The following is a 17,538-nucleotide window of genomic DNA, read 5'->3' as shown; positions in this document are numbered from 1 at the left end:
AAGCTGAAATACTTTTCGTTCTTTTTTTTTTACACACAGAAGAACATTCAGCTGGACCCACACACTAAGGCGAAAAAGACATATCTGAATTAATGATCTAGCTCACTCTCAGAGGTATTTTCATTCAGCACAACTATATCACCTGGGGAAACAGCTGAAAGCAATCACTGACTTTGCCCAGTCCTAAAAAGCACAGGATCATGCATGTGTTTTTTTTTTTTTCTATAACCAGACAGAAACATGCTGCAGGAAGTGTGTTTCAAGTACCTTGAAAATGGAACGCTCTAGACTCGCTGTGGAAGCCCTGGACCTGAGTAACTCCATCAAAGCCTCCGTCTCCAAGTGTTAGTTCATCAAAGACGCTGATGCGCAGGGCAGGGTCAACCCCAAAACCTACAACTTATTCCCAAACAAAGAAGATTGTTACTGAGGTTGTTAGCTGGATGCTGAACATCCTTCATAGTGGCACTTTAATGTGCAATAAATTGAATTGTTTTTAGCAAACTTCTGCAATATTTTCTGGATGCAGATTACGCATCCTGCACTTCTACGACTGCAAATGTCCTGAAAGCTACATGTTGCAAGAGGCTGCAGAGGCATCCTACCTGAGGAGGTGCAAAATAAGCAAAGAACCAGAAATAGCTGTATCAATCCCATATTGACTGTGTTGAAGCAAAGGTTTAGTCCATGTTTTTATCCGCGTCCAAAGGACCGTGTCGTTAAATCACAGGCTGACAGAATACCACCCTTGTACATCAGGCTGTTACAAATCCCAAACGCCGAGCTGAGGCATCATCACAACTTTAGATGCCTCTATCATACAGGGAGGAGAGAAGGGGCACAAAATGCCAGAGGAGGAAAGACAAAAGGTAAAAAAGAAACAATGATAATAAAAATCCTCAGGAGAGACAAGAAGCGATGCAGAAACTACGCCATGTAACGCCAGGTCCGCTGCAGCATCCGCGGCACAGGTGGATGAGCTGCCCTGCATCACCAGCTCAACAGACGCTCCTACAGCGGGCTGGGAGCTCACAGCGCTGAACGGGGCGGAGAGAGAGAGAGACAGAGAGAGGGAGAGAGAGAGGGAAACAGAGAGAGAGGAGGAGAGAAAGGGGGCGGGAGAGGGAGGAGAACAGGGACCATGACGTCCTCTGCTGGACGGATTTCTATTATTAATCAGATCAAAATAAAATGTTAATAACCGGTCCGAGTCTGTTCGATACTTGGGGGGGTAAAAGAAATGCTGTTTGACAACAAATGAAAACAACAAATTTAGCTTCTAAATAATAATGTAAAATACTGACAAGGAGCTGTTTTGCCCCACACAGAGTATGGCTGCCTGCACAGTGGAGGAGTGCTGAGCTGTTTATTTTGGTATTAATCCGATTTTATCACTTACTGTAAATACGGACCAGAACCGCGGATATCCATTGCCGATATCCGATATCGTCAAACTTCTGACCTTTAGGCGTTTCTGTGGCTTTTTCCTTCGACTTATTTTCTTAAAACCTAGAACAGAATTTAGAGTTTATATGTGTCAGCAAAATACTTTAATAATATTTACAAGATAAGCAGAAACAATAGAAAGACAACACAAATTTAAACATAAAACTTGTATTTATAGATTTTTTTTTTCTTTTTTTGGTCTTATGTAGCTATTTCAAGCGTTGAGAAACCACATTTGAGGTTTTTAACGTAAATGGAAACATTGCTGTCATGTCTTCAGTCAGGGGCTTCTTCAGATTCGCTGCACGACTGACTGCTTTCAGACTGAGTGCCCACAGCATCACCATCCACAATTGCTCTTTAAAGATAGTTGGATGATATGAGTTTAGTTTCCCTGTGGGGTGAGTAAAGTATTTGTGAACAGACTGAAATACAACCAATAAAACAACAGAATCCGCAGATGTTTAAAAGTGACCGTCTCCCTCTGCGTAGAGAGAGAATCTGCTTCCTTGAGGCTTCATGTGTTCCCCTGATCGATGTTGAAAAATCATGAAATTGATGGTCTCATGTTGATGTTACGTTTTGCCTGAACCACTGTGACTGAACAACATTAGCGGCAATGAAAAAATTGATGGATGCGTAGCACCTGAGAAGTTGACAGTGTTAGAAGTCTGATTAATGGCTGGGCAAACGGCGGCGAAACTGCCTGATGTGGTTCTTGCAGCTCCCGCACCTTTATTAGTCTAAATGCTTTTCTTTCCAGTTTGACTTTGAAGTGGAGTTTAACGCCTCCTCTAAGCCTTTCTGCCCTCCTGAGGTTGCTCTCTGAGCAGAGTTGTGTGACCTCCTGCAGACACGCAGCTTTATTCCTTCAGAATGCTCAAGTCATCTTTCAAAGTTGAAGTTTAGCTGTTCAGCAGGTGGCATGACATAAAACGTTCCTGGCTGCCTGGCTCACTCTGCTTTCTCTTATGCTTTATATCGCTTTAGCATGCTTTTTGGATAATATATCGTGAATTTATTCCGTTCGGTTGCATAACAAATTCCGACATACTTTATCAGGACTTTAGGTGACACTAAAGCAGGACTATGAAACTTGTAACAAATCACATATGAGCATCTGTTAAGCATGTTTTTTTCTCTCTTACCCCTAAACATATTCCAATGAAATCAATTGTCTTCAGAAGTCACATAGGTAAGTAAATAAAGCCCTCCTGCGTGTAGCTTCACATCAGTACCAACAAAGCAGTTCTGTTAATACCACACAGTGTTTTCTTTTTAAGAAATGTTAGTTAATAAACGCATAGACGATCAAGGATCTCAGGGATGAAGTTGTGGAAAAACATAATCCATGTATTTGTTGTTAAGTCCATGTACAACGTAAATTGTACAAAATTGTACAACGTAGTTTTGGAAGTATCATGCTGTATCAGGGCAGTTCTGCAGTTATAAGCGGTTATAAAGTACTGGAGACTGGGATGTTCATGTGTTAGGATGGCACAGTGAAAGTGCAGACCTGAATATAATAGAGTTTCTGTGGAAAAGCTTGAAAACTGATGTCCTCTGCCAAAGGTCTTGAACATGAGCTGTTTGCAAAGAGGAAAGGAGTGAAAATTTTCTGTCTCTGGACAACCAACGGTCGTGGCGTCATTTGCCCAAAAGACGAAGCGTTAACTCAAGGCCAAGACAGTCAGAGATGAAGTTGCGGGAAATCGCTAGCAGTAGGCGAGAGAAGCCTTTAACTTTATCCTGTTGGGATACAAAAGCAGACTTGATCTTCTGAGCACTTCAAAGTGACTGAATACAAAGGTGCATCGCTTTTTTTTTTTTTTTTTTTAATGTTTTTGGGGAAAACATTTCCAAAAACAGATTTCATACAGTTTCCCCATCACTTCTCTTGTCCACCATTTTGTGTTGGTTGATCATAAACAATTTCCAAAAATTTCATTGAAACCAGTGACTGAAATGTGTCAAAATGTGAAAAGTGGCATTGGTGTTTCTGCACAGCAGTCCCACTATTGCATAATAGCGGGATTCTGAACAATAGTGCAGTCCCAACACACTACGGTGTGCACTAGTGTAGCAGTGATTCATTCATTTCCATGTCATGCATAGCATTCTTCCACCAAACTGTCTTTCCTTTAAAACATAATTGCCCAAAGCTAATTAATGTGTTTTACTAGGATTTATGCAAAACAGATGTACTTCGGCAAATAAGTTATCTTTTAATATAGCTCTTGTAGCGCTCGCAGTATGCAGGCCCAGTGAGGGGCTAATGGATAGCTATTGTCAGTAAAACAAAGGCGAGCAGGGGCTCTTCATGCGGTGTCACATCTGCTGAGAGAAAGGGCCGCCAACCCCTCTATTCATAATTAATAAAAGTAGATTTCTTCTGGGTGCAGACACGGGGAATGTAATTACTTTCTATTGCCCACAAGTTGTCATTTCCTAAAGTGCCATCAGGAAAACAAGACTCATTAAAACGTGCACTCAGGAAGAAGAAGAAGAAAAAAAAAGCAATATAGGTGCAAGACACGCACACACACACCCCCCCACACACGCACACACACACACACACTGCAAATCTCTTAGGGCAAGGACAGAGCAACAGTGGAGGTCCTTTACTTCATCTTTACATGAGTCAAATAGATGATGCATTACAAAGCTCTGAGGGGCTTATTTACTGTGGCTATAAGTCAGCTATGAAGACATGCTAATGGAATTGATGAAATGAAACAACTTCCTGGATGTCTAAGAGGTTTCACATATGAACCAAAAAAAACAAAATAAAAAAAACCCTGATCTCTTCTGAGATCTTTTTACTGCAGAATCGTGTGACATTGGTCTTGCCTTTTCTGAACCACAAATCATATGAACATTGTTACAACTCACTGTGTTAGTGTGCTCTCTGATGTGTTTCGCTCTGAAGCGCTCGAAATGAATTCACAGAAAGAGGAAAGATTTGACTGGAGCAAAGCTGACAAGGCAGAACATTTAGCTCAGTGACAAAAGTGCAGATGGACTCATTAGTCGGTCTGATGTGCGTGCTCGTTGTTAAGTCCATGTTTTGTCCTAAACTTGGTGAAACAGGGTTTCTTCTTCTTCCATCAGCGCCATCTGGTGGACAAAGGCTACAACTTGCAGTACCCAGGTCAAACAGACAGTGTCACCCTCAGGCCACGTTGAGGCTGAACATGATCTGATGGGACTCTTGAACAGCAGTCAAAGCAAGCTCCTTCAGAATAAGAAACTACCGGAGGCTCTTTAAAAGCAATGAGTGGGGAAAAAAAAAAAAAAAAAGTCTGTTTCTGGAGATGAACTGAGCCTGCAGAGAGGTTTCACAAATTCAGGGTTAGTAAGTTACAGATATTTCTGGTTTTGATTTGGCAGTAAAAACCATCTCACGTTATAGTTACTTGCTTTTATTCATTTGAAAGTATGAATAAAAGCATAAATATGTTCAAAAAAGGTTTTCAAAAATTTTTTTCTAAATATTATACAGGAGTCATACATAATAAGGGATAAAATTTGATGATTCAGATAAAAATATTATTAACATTGCTATCATATAACAATATTGATATATCAGTATGTAAGATTTTGGTATAAAATATACTGTCACATGTATTTTGGTAAAAGGGTATTTTGAAGAGTAGTATAAAAGGATGGGAATTTTAAAAAGTAAATTTTTTTTCACTCCTTTTCAAACAAATATGCAAGCTAAAATGACTCATTCTTATGTGTCAAAACCTTTTAAATGTATTTATATGTGTGCTATTGTTTGTTAGTTTTGGGTTTTTTTCCCAGACAAGGGAAGAAAATCTGAGTAATATTTGACAAATATAAATTCTGACAATCACTCAGAAACAATAGTTGTAAATAATCAAACGCCTCATTGTTTATTAATGAGAAACTTCCTCAAAAGCCGCTACTGACTTTGCCAAACATGGCAAAACTAAATAGACATTTTGCAGTCTGTTTGTAGTCTCTGACGGGAATGTCAGAGACTACAAAAGCAGTATTCTCTCAAGGCGAAATAGTCTTCAAGTGGAAGACAATCAAACTGCTCATCCTCTTCTGGATGAACTGAACCAGTTTATCCTTGAAGCAAACTACAAGATGCTGCTACAACTTTACAGAAACACTAAAATGTCACATATAACAGGCTTCCATGGAGGGTGTGCAAAGAGGAAATGTTTGTTCTCTATATTAAAACAAAAACAAAGTACAGACTGAAGTTTTTCAGAGAGAACTGCGACAAAGACCTTGACTACTAGAAAAATGTTCTCCGGATAGATTCTACCATCTAAAATTTCATTATTTCAATATGAGCACACGCAACATGCTTGCCATCGATAAAGTGCAGCGTTCCTGTTGAGGAACGACGTACCAACTGTGAAGCGTTGACCTGGAGCTGACATGTGTTTGGAGATGCTTTGCAGTTTTGGACCAAAACCTTACTAGTGAAAGGACAGAAAGCTCGGAAATTGGAGGGAAAAAGATTGATGGACGGATGGACGGATGACTGCCAACTAGTGACGTCAAATTGCCGCAACTTGTCCACATTAGTTTTAGTTTGTTTGATATATAAGTATATATAAAAAGCAGCTGATGTGGAGTCTTTCAGTGGAGATCAACTTGAATGCAACCATCCCAATGTGGACGTACTCTTAATCAGAGCATGCCTGAACGTATGGTGAGCTCTACTGGCCTACGCATGGCAGGGCAGTTGCTCCACACAGTCACTCCCATTCCCCCCCTGGATGCCATTGTGAATGTGTGCAGTGAGCTGGCTCATTGGGCCCTCGCGATGAATAGCCTGCATCCATTCACTCGGCGCACAGAAGCTCATTAGAACTCTATAGACGCACAATTGTGAGCCTCACATTAGAAACTTCCTCCTGTGGGACACAGACACCACACACAAAGTGCCAGTTTGCTGCTATGCTAAGCGCATTGTCCGCCTGATTCATAGAACCTGGCCCTCCATTCACAATATTAAGTTCGAGTGGTGGAATATCAATTGCGTGTGCAATGGCCCGGTATCTTTTTAAGAGCTTTTCTGGGGTTGAAAAAGGGAGAGAAAGGGAACGTTAGCCGGTCTGCAGAGTGCTAGCTTTCAACAGGTCCATTGTGAGCTGCTTGAATGCAAGGACCCTTGTTTTTTTTCCCCTCCATTCTGGACGAGAGGTGGGCATCAAATAAATTCACATGAACTTGCTTCAGGGTGTTTCTAAAGCCTACTGTTTGGGAATAGCCTAATTATACCTCCCCTGTTCTGGAGCATTTTATTGGAATCTGGTTAATTACACAGTGGTGAATCTTAATAGCGATACGCTCTTAGCTTTGCCTTTTAGCTCTATGAGCTGCAATCCGACTAAAATGTTAGGTAGGATAGGGAAGTATGCACGTTAAACATTGACAATGAATACTATGACGACGAACATCTGCACGATATTCAGAATTTTACTGTGAAACGTGATTGTCAGGGTAGCTGTTGTCAGTTTGCTCGCAAGATGAAAAGTTGAATCCGAGGACGAAGCCTTAAAAATATCTTCACTAGCAGGTTTTCTCTTCCTCTTTTCTCATCATATGACCAAATGACTCATCGCTCACACAAAAGGCTTGTGGAGGGACATCGCAGCCGCCACTCTATTTGTGGAACATGTTAACACACACACACCCGCACACGCACACACACACACACTCTCCACACAAAAGTGGATGGAGCATGGAGTCTCCTAACACTCACGGTGTGAGGAGGCACAGAGCGCCGTGGTTTCTCCACCAGTCTGAGGAATAAAAACCTCAAATTTGATTACAAGCAACCTTTGGCTCCCCGGCCATTATACAATAGGCCGAGCTGTCTGGGCCAATTTCCATGCTCAGCATGAGGTATCTACACGCGTGGACTGGATCTATCACACACCCGCCTCCACACACACACATCCACACACACGCACACACCAAGGATCATTAGTTGCAGTGTGAAAGGTTGCACAAGCCTCTCATTGGATGTGTTTATTGCAAAACCTGACAAACATGTGTGCGTGTGTGTGTGTATGTGTGTTCTCAAATAACCAATTTATTTTCAAGTTGCAGCGCATTTAAAGGTTAAATCCACTAGTCAGCCACGTCCATAAAATCAAACTTACTTTGGATATAGTTTCCAAAACTATACTATGTTTTTGTGACTCTCATTTAATAAAATGCAATGCACAAAAGGCAAATTATCTGACTTTTTGGTGCCTTTCTGTTTCTTTTCTACTCGTTTGCATGCTTTCATTAAAGCATCTCCCTGACACGTATTTACTTATTTATTATTTTTTCATGTTCAACCTCTATATGAGACGATTTGGCAACAGTGAAACACAACTAAGTGTTTTGAGAAGAGGATCGGGGCAAACTTTCGATGAAAAAAAAAAATCTTCAACAACAGTTTCAAGACAGGTTATTCCGTTTTTCTGCAGAAACACTGCCTCAACCTGCTACGTCAGGCAGACACACTTGTAAAGAGGCGAGTTCTGTCAGCCACCACCATGACACTTGCCTACACATGCAACACGACCTGTGCCATTGCCCCCGTTCCTGCGAACGCTCCAGGTGTCAGCGCATCGTTACAAAGCCTCATATTCATGTATCTGAAACAAAGGCCTAAAAATATCTTCATTTCATTCTTAAAAAGTGGCTTTAAAACATTAATCACAAGTCTCAAATTTTGCCGAGACTATATCTTTTCTCATGGGACTTTTTCTATAAGTCAAAAGTTGGAGTCACATGCAGACGTCTTCACTGTGCGTCTCAAGGTGGTTGTGGCTACTGGGAACCAGCTGCTAATATACCCTTACTAGCGAGCTACTTAGCAAGATTACGTTTTTTCTGCACCCATGGATACGTGAAGTTTATTGCCAGTTGGCTGGAAGTTTTTTGTCTTAGTCATTGGTTCAGTTTTGACCCAATGACAATGTCATTGAACCAATGACATCATTGTCACTGGCCTTAAATTATATTCATAATGGTTTTTAAAAGTCTTAAATTTGAGTTGGTAAAATATTCCAACAATGAATGGAAAATATTTCTTAAAAATCCAACCGCTTTGCAAATAACATGATGATATTTAAGGTACAAAGATAGCATAACATTTACTCAATTAACAAGTGAATATCGCGGTGATAGGTTAACAGGTGGAAACAGTGAATAAACACTAACATAAGCACGAGTTCAAGTTCTGTAGATGATAACATTCATCGTCAGTGTTTGCTTCTGCTTCTCCATCTATGACAGCGTTCACATATATAATGATCTAAATGTAGCAAAAGTTCACCATAATCGCTACTAAAAGCTAAACAGCTTCAGTGTTTCCTGGGAAGTCATCAGCAAAAATGCTCACAAAAATATCTTATGAATTTTGAGGAATCCTGGACTCGAAATTAACAGTGAGTTCAAAGAGTGTCCATTATTAAGCAGGTATGTTTTTATTGTCAATAGGCATTTGTTATTGAAAGAAATAAATGACTTATTTTTCTGTGAAAGGGAAAAACAAAAGCCTAAATTGGAAACAGAAAATCCATAATAAGAAAATAAAATTTAATTCCACAGATATGTTCATATCTTAAACAGCAACTCGAACATACACATTGAAAAAATTTAATTTCTAATCCAAATTCTGTAAATGAGAAAAAACTAACAATCGTAACATTTGTCAGGCTTCATATAATCACAATCATTTAATCCATTTCAGATACATTTCTCAACCAAGAAAAGCCCCACAAAGCAAAGTGTCTGAAATTACGTTGAAAAAGGACACAAAGTGCATTTCCAATGAACTGCTGAGAAGCTTCAGGCACAATGGAGCTCTGAGGGAGGCTGGAGAATAGAGAAAACTATTTACTACTGCAGAGGACTGTTTGGTTCATGTTAAACTTCGGCCAGCACCTCATTGTCTCCGGTGTCTATCATTTAATAGGCTATTTGACATAATGAATGAGGCAGACCCACCTTCTGCCACTCCAGAAAGGCCCCAGCCTTATCTGAATTGAGAAACACATTAGAGCCTCTCAGCCAATCGCATCGCAGCCCTGGAGCAAAGTACAGGCCCGAAAGAAGAAGACCAGAGAACTTTTGTCTTCCTCAGAGTTTAATGAAGTTGGTCCGGGTCACCCAGGAAAGGATTAAAACGGAGTCCAGAGTCACCATACTGTGACTGCAGAAGAGGGAACTGGACTGAAGGATGGTCTTGGACCAAGAAGGAACATGGCTGCAATTTTACCAGGGTTTGGAAGCTCCGGAAAGAGCTTTCTGATCGACAATCTTTTGAAATCACAAAGTCCTCCTGTCCATCCGGAGGGATCAGCATGTGGACACCTCAGACAAGCTGCATGTGAACGTCCCAGAAGACCCTGGGGCCAGGAGCGTGGAGCCCATCACAGCCTGAGTCCTCCACAGGGAAAAATCATGGGCGGTCCACTTCTACCTTGCTCAGGTATTATTATTTCTGACTGATTTAAACAACATATGTTTACTTCATGTCATTTTATATAAAGATTTTTTATTATTATTATTGTTGGCAAAAGGTGTGCAATCACTATATTACTTTTATAAATAGGGATTGTTGAACAACTCAAATATTTGCATTTATTCTAAAAAGACATGGATGATCATTGGTGCATTAGGAACAGCCATGACTCTGGAGTTGGTCCTGAATTGGCTCTAGAGTTTTTCAGAACTGCTAATAAGAATGGCAGCATATTGATGTACTCACAAATATAATTAAAACTCTTCTCAAAAAAAGGATAACAAGAAAACATGTTCAAATCCATGTTGGGCCACAGTTAATTCACAACAGACTGAATGGCAAAAAAAAAAGAATGGTTTCATTTTTTCATAATTTCAAACCACAGATTAATTTCAGGCAACAAAACAAATCAATAAATATGTGCCTTTTCTCAGTTTTATATGAATTTGTTTGCTCAAAAAGATAGAATGGAGATGTCAGTGCATGGTTAGTTTTCATGTATGTGATGGTACCTGCAACACAGAACTGTCACGGTTATTTCTAGTTCTGGTAAAAATGTGTAAAAATCTTAAAAAATTCTTCTACTGTAGTAGAATAACTTGACAGTGAATGTTTTATTGAACTTTTTTTTTTATTCGAGCACATTTGTTAGTGGGGTTAAAAATAATCCCGTCTTAAAGATAATTGTTGCCAACATTGCAAGTTTTTTTTTTCTTTCTTTTTTTACAAACTTTTACTATTAGCTGATTGGAACGACAAAGAACCAATATTTTCTTTACGCAAAAAAAAAAAAAAAGAAAAGAAAAAAGAAAACTGGCCTTTTACATTCTTGCAATCCTTTGGAGGAACACTTTACAAAAAGCAGAACATAAGGAACCAATAATAATGCTAACAACGTTTGACAAATGACTTTCAGGCAGCCACTCTTTGCCACAACTTTGCTGAAGACGTTTTAAAATGAAACTAACTTGATATTTGGTTCCACAAAACGAGACTGTAAACGTCCTTTCCAGTTTGTTTTTTTCCATCCACAAATAATGCATCCGTCCATTATCCATTATGTTATTAGTGGGGCAGCGAGGGCTGCTGGTGCGTATCTCCAGCTGTAAACGGTTTAAAGGCGGGTTCCACCCCGGACAGGTAGCCAGTCCATCGCAGTACAGAAATAATATATAATTAAAAATGGTTAAACTCAACCTAAAGACTACGTTTTGCTAGTGTTTAGGTTTATATAATGTTCAAATATTATGTGCCATTATTATGCTTTTCATCGTTCCAATTTAACAATTCAAAGCTTCATTTTGGCTGCAGTTGCATGACAATCAGGGTGTCACTGTTCTCTGCAGGCAATACTCCTGTTTCCACAGATTCCTTTCATTTTCATAGTTTGTTCTCAACTGATCTCAAACCTTGTGATTTTGTTGAGGCAAACTCCTACCGTTGTGCAAGTTTTGGTTGTTTCTAAAAGGTGAAAAAATGAAAGATTAAAGGGACTGATCTTTTTTTTTTTTAGTTGCCTGGACAGCAATGTCCTAAACCTTTCATTAAATTTTAGAGCATGGGAATTAAAACAAACTTTCTTTATTTCAGCAATAGTGTTTTTCAATTAAATAAGACTAGAACATTGATGGTGGGTTATGACCTCATGACAATCTCTGTTATTTAAAAAAAAAAAATGGATCCGCCAAAATCGGAATTGGCAGGTCATGTTTTTTCAAGACGATCAGCAAGAACTTGTGCAACCCTATAATCAGTAGATAAATGGGCCGCATTGAAATAAAGCTAAATTCATTTTACAAATAAAGAGGAGTACAGGTTCCTTCAGTAAATATAACTATTGGACTCCTTGAAACGATGTTGCTGTTTTGTGTGCAAACTGAGTTTCAGTTTAGATTTTTTTTACCAGATGAACTCGTTTTAAAACTTTTAAAATCCGGCTAAGACTGAATGAGGGACAGTTTAGACGATGAGCTTTCCTTGCAGCTTAAGAAGATCACCAGATATCTACCTTAATGAACAGCTGTTTACAGAGTGGTGAGGGTTTTTTTTTATCATAATATTTTACATAATTTGTAAAATATTCAGGAAAGGTAGACATTTACGCCATTGTCTATGATGTAGCAGCAGCGGTGTCTAACAAACACACTAACCCTTTATTAAGAGCTGAAACAGTTGCTCTTTCTCAATTCTCAGTTTCTTTTTAAGCACAGCCATTTTAGATTTGTAAGATCGAAATACTTCAAACACAAGAAATCTGTGTCTACTCACATTAAACACAACAAAACTTTTAAAAACGTAGACAGATCGCATATGGCTCATGATTGCATCTATCCTGGCAGGTGTCCTGAGCGGCGTCTTCCTGCAGGGCCCGCCGTGTCTGCTGGCATGCTGCGGTGGGTCCAGCCCCCCTCCCGTCTTCTCCAGTGAGTTTTCTATGCCTCATCAGCGACACCTCAGCTGCTCTCTAAACGTTCAGCAGTGAGGTCTTCCATACTTTCCACAGCTGATTACTGATGCAATGCCAGAGAGCTAATTCTCTGTTCATCTCTGCACCGCTCTATTCATAACCATTCACGGCTGTTTGGAACGGGTTTGAGAGGGCGGGGTCTCAGGGTCCCAAAGGGTCAGCGTTTTGTAGTTACAAATACACTTGTTTACCACTGCATACATACAGAAATAGTGAACATATTGTCTCTGTACATTTAGACGATAGTGTGACAGGAATTCTTACTGCTTAATAAGACATTCAATGTCTTTTTCTTTCTCACTTCTAATGAGACTTCACCGTTAGGATCAATTCAATTTGATAGGTACAAACATCAATCAAATGTTGCCATTTCATCAAGGTAGAAAATGCAATTTTGTGCTTCAACTGCTACTATCCCGTACCTCCCATAAATCGACACAGATCTGATTAAGTCAAACGCTCGTCCTCCTTAGGTATTGTTCCTCGGCAATTGGAAGTTATTAGTTGCAGTGATTCATGATGGCTATCAGGTGTTGTGGAGAAAAGCACAAATCAGGGAGCCTTCATCCCACAAGTCGCCAGGGTCTTCTTAGTAGGGTGACATTTTCCCACAGTGCCCGGCAACAAAACAATGCCAATGGCGGCCGTGACCAATCGGCACTTTCACTCCACCATCCACACGCGACCTCGCCGCAATTTTTCACCGCCGCAATGAACTCCGCTGAGCGTGAAGGAACCCCCCTCAAAAAAATCAGCCATTTCTCTGCAGGAGAGGGCTGGACGAGGAACATCCCCCGCCCATTGTATGGCTAAAGAGCTTGGCTCGCAGACCCCCCCTCTTTTCTCCTGTCCTTCAAAGCTCATTCCGGCCCATTGGAGACCACTTGACTGGGACATAAAGCACTCAATGAAAGTGACTTTTATAGACTTATTCGAGCTCATCTTCACATACAAACTGGCTTCGAACCTACGAGAGAAAAGATTTAGCGTTGGGCCACTGAGCCATCGAGTAATGGCATTTCCATTGTACGGATGCATTGTTGGTGTCCCACAGACCTCAATGGTTGAAAAGACACACATTACCCAGGAATGACCCTGTAATCAGCCATTTAGGTAAAAGCTATTGTGGTCCAATTGAGAAGTGAGAAGCATATCCAAGCGCGTTTTGTGCTCACTGGAGGTGGTCTATGTGCAGATTTGTCGTACAGATTAAAAAGGCAATGCTGAATGTATCAGATAAATTGTTTCACTTGACTTTTGTTGTGCGTGAACCTGTGAGTGAGGCACCGTGGGACTGGTTCTTACAGGTCAACAAATCTCTTTTTTTTCTTTGTAGAAGTAATGCTCTACTCAGTTTACTCAAGCCAAGTTTGTTAAAGCGGACAGTCAGAAAGAGGGGAGTTGGAATGAGGGATGGCAAAAAACGTTTTTAACTTGGTTCAAAGACAAAGGGACAACAAGGCTGGCGTGAATTTGTACTGAGCCCGCTTTGCTCTCATGGTCAAGCAAAGGAGAATATTAATGTAAATCAGATCCACAGTTTAGTTAGAGAATCTGTTGACAGTACAAATATTAGTGGTCCTCTATAAATATGGCCTTTACAGATTGGTGGCAAAGTTGTTACATTTTTAAAGATCATGACAGAAAGTCCTGCTTCCAATTTGCTATGAGCCATGTCCTGGGGGCCAGGAAACATGAAAAAGAAGGTGCGCTGATGAGGGCAAAATTGAGCTTTTCAAAGACCAACATTAAAAATTATTTGTGTGGAAAACATGACCGTAAACTCCCTCCTCATGATGAAACATGGTGATGGCAACATCATACTGTGGGATTGCTTGTCTTAATAGAGTACAGGCTAGAGTCAATGACTGTTGGAGATACATACTGAAAAAATCTCATCATAAAACCTTTTAGAGTTTTACCCATTCACCCACAACATGAGGCATTAACTAACCTGGAATGGTCAAAGCATATTAATGTGTGAGAAAGGCCTAGTCAAAGACCAGACCGGAATCCAGTTGAGAATTTGAGGTAAAATGTAAAAATTGATGTTTACTGAGTCTGTGTCATTTCATAGGCAGGAATTACAATATAATACTTCAGTTAGTCTTGCTTAGTCACTAAACTTTCCATTGAAGCAAATTGAAGTGTATGGTGAGACAGGATGGAGAAGTTCAAAACAACAGAAATGGTATTTCAAGTTTCAAACAACATACATCTTTTCATTTTCAGAAGGAGGAAATGTTCAAATGTGGTCGTCGAATTCAAACCCGAAATCCCGCAGAGGGATCCTCAGGAGGGCTGTTTTCTCCGAAGAACAAAGAAAGGAACTGGAGAAAACCTTTCGGAGGCAAAAGTACATCAGCAAAATGGACAGGAACAAACTGGCAGCTGATCTTAGCCTGAAGGAATCACAGGTGAGTTTTTTATTCAACAATACCACGAAAGGCAAAAGTTAAAGGAGAATATGACATGAAACCTCATCTTCTTCTTGCTTGGGGTTAGGTAATTAATAACCCCGTCGTATGGCAATCTGAAATGTTTCTCCGCTTTTTTACTCCGTTAGGTGAAGATCTGGTTCCAGAACCGTCGCATGAAATGGAGAAACCACAAGGAGAAAGAGGTCCATAGCATTCGCTCACCGATGGACGAGCTGTTGGCCAGAAGTCGTCCTCAAGACGAAGTCCAAATGCCCCACAATCACGCTGACATGAAAACAGACAGCTCAGCGCCACAGAAGAGCAGCAGAGACACATGAATGATGCTGATGCTGAGCAAGTGACTCTCCCATGTCTGCAAAATTCTCTGCAAAGACTTGAATACTGACGCTACATACAAAGTTGTACAGGCTAACACTGAAAATGCATCTGGAGGTCAAATGATCTACATATACAATTACATAAAATTGTGAAAAAAACATTCTTCTAATTCTTTTTTTAAGCCAGTTACATGTCGGTAATATTTTCCTCAACGTCTTGAATTGTAAATTAAATGTTTTATTAAACCGTCACATTGTAAGTAACATGATATACTTTTCTACTACCCCATATTATTAGGGACTAACGTTAACTGTAGTATACAGGTATTGGTCAGACCTCCACCTCTTTAACAATGTTTCTACTTTCCACAAAAACTATCTAATTTTTTTTATCATAAAAAAATTATGAATGCATGAAAAGATTTGGTGTAAATTGCTGTTTCAGTGTGTGGTGTAGTTTATAAAAGACACAAAATGTATATTTGGGTCGTGATAATTGCATGCTCACAACAGCCCAACGTATCAATTATGATACAAAAATAACAATACGTGAGAAAACTAAGGGAATGAAACAGTTTAATATTTAAAAATCAGCACATTTCTCCCATCAGGGTTCAAATAATTCATAAATCACCCATATTAATGTTAATGTGATTTGTTGCGTTGTTTGCAATAATGCTGCCCGACATTTGAATTTAAGTAGATGATTTAGGCTAATAACGTGAAGTGTGAACTAATTAAAAATAAATGAATAAACCTACAGATATATTGTGAGATTTGATATTTTAACTCCAGATAATATTTAGACTATGAAGGGCAATTGAGTGGATGTTTTCTGAGAGAATAAAGGAAAAAAAAAATCCCCAATTCTTAAACTTGAAGGATGTAACTCATATTAAAAAAAAAAGTTTTTACATGTTTGCTAAAATGATCATTATGTCAAGACAAATAATCTGAAAAAAAAATTCAAGTTCCTCTGCCTTGTCCCAGCGCTCCTTTGATCAAGATGGAGCACTTTCATGCAAATGTATTCTTCCTACGTGTAAAGCCATAAACGTATGCTTAAACACTGAACATGAACATTTTGGCCCATGTGTGCTTGTATCTAGTGCTATTATCCCCAATGTGTGTCACTGTTTCACCGACAGACTAACTGCTCCTCTGCGTCTTCGCCCCATCTGGAAAGCAGTCGACTCCAACATGGGTGATTGATGATGAAGGAATTTCTGACAAAGCTGTTTAAGTGGTGATGGATGATACTATGACCAGCCTGACAAAATGCACAAATTCTGAATGCAAATGCCATAAATTACTTTAGATTGCTTTGAGGCTTAATTATTTTTTTTCTTTTAAGATTTAATCTTTCAAAGAGGTTTGGAGGGAAACTTTTCCCACCTATGCTACTGCTAAAACATCAATCTCCCCAAATCCATAGTTATAATTGAGGACTTTTAGAAAACACACCTTTGGTCATGTTTCTTTAGTTGGAAAGGCCAAAATAGCACTCTTCAAATGAAAACAGTTGTACGTGTGTATGTGTGTGCAGAATAAAAAAAGTTGAAATAGGAATTGAAAAATGTTTGATACTCTCTTAAGTGACAAACGTTTCCCTCGAATGCAGGCAGATTTTATCCTCAGTGCCGTCTGCTGCTTATAGTGACCATACAGTACAGTTCTGGGTTAATTACTGCTCTGTTATCCTTTTTTAGAACCCGTACACTCCTTTTAATAAGACACTAAATTAGCTGATAATTATTTCAATAATTGATTAATCACAATTAGTCGTTGAGCCCAACTTGTTTGTTTCAAACAAAAAAATCTGACTTACGTCTTTTCTTCCTCGTTTTACCGCTCTTCCTGCAGCTCCTGAGGCTTCAGAGTTATCATGCACCTTTTTGGATGCTTTAACGCTCTCCTGGCTCGTCGGTTAAGATGGATGGGCTGGTCTTGGAAGTTCACGGCTCTAACTTATGACTGCTATTTTCAGGTGATGGATTGAACCGTGTTCTGTGAGATGTGCAAAGCCTGAGATATTATTTTAAAACTTCACCAAAAGTCATTCTGCTTTATGGCACTCTTGACAAATTCTCGGAGTATGAACGCTTTATGCTCCATCACTGACCTGTTGCACAGCCTGGATATTTAGTGCTGTTTTCAACTGCTCCTATGAAGAGAAACTTGTCAACCTACGTAATTTAAATTGTAAATCACATAGATTTATTATATTTAATCTTAGATTTAATCATCTAGAGTGTACAAATTGTTGTTTATGCTCTATTGGGCTATTACAAAAAATACAAACAGAATGGAAGACAACATTAAGGGTTAGAGGATGCATTTATGACTGCTAAG

General features: G+C 39.5%; 2 protein-coding genes across 2 annotated transcripts in view; one reads left to right on the top strand and one right to left on the bottom strand.

Moving 5' to 3' along the window:
- The window catches only part of nell2a (neural EGFL like 2a), a 95,883-nt gene extending 94,841 nt beyond the window's left edge, over nt 1–1,042 (bottom strand). Inside the window, exons 1-2 of the mRNA XM_055057408.1 lie at nt 606–1,042; nt 268–399 (exon numbers count right to left, since the gene is read on the bottom strand). Of these exons, the coding sequence (XP_054913383.1) occupies nt 268–399; nt 606–657 (184 nt within the window). The 5' untranslated portion in view covers nt 658–1,042. The remainder of the gene's footprint in view (nt 1–267; nt 400–605) is intronic.
- Nucleotides 1,043–9,587: 8,545 nt separating this feature from the next.
- Nucleotides 9,588–15,917, top strand: dbx2 (developing brain homeobox 2). Its single transcript, XM_055060336.1, has 4 exons — nt 9,588–9,928; nt 12,301–12,384; nt 14,661–14,845; nt 14,995–15,917. Exons 1-4 carry the CDS (start codon nt 9,700–9,702, stop codon nt 15,184–15,186), a joined length of 690 nt encoding a protein of 229 aa, XP_054916311.1. The 5' UTR covers nt 9,588–9,699; the 3' UTR covers nt 15,187–15,917.
- The last annotated feature ends 1,621 nt before the right edge of the window (nt 15,918–17,538 follow it).

This window comes from Poeciliopsis prolifica, unplaced genomic scaffold, assembly GCF_027474105.1.
Source record: "Poeciliopsis prolifica strain line A6 unplaced genomic scaffold, Auburn_PproV2 SCAFFOLD001, whole genome shotgun sequence".
Taxonomy (NCBI): domain Eukaryota; kingdom Metazoa; phylum Chordata; class Actinopteri; order Cyprinodontiformes; family Poeciliidae; genus Poeciliopsis; species Poeciliopsis prolifica.
Note: the sequence above shows the minus strand (reverse complement) of the source record. Positions and strands in the feature narration are given on the sequence as shown.

Bases quoted from the DNA above. Each gene is read 5' to 3' on its own strand.
- dbx2 (XM_055060336.1), top strand. From the start codon at position 9,700: ATGGCTGCAATTTTACCAGGGTTTGGAAGCTCCGGAAAGAGCTTTCTG. The intron at 9,929-12,300 runs GTATTATTATTT...CTATCCTGGCAG, and splicing joins TCCACTTCTACCTTGCTCAG to GTGTCCTGAGCGGCGTCTTC. The intron at 12,385-14,660 runs GTGAGTTTTCTA...TTTCATTTTCAG, and splicing joins CCCCCCTCCCGTCTTCTCCA to AAGGAGGAAATGTTCAAATG.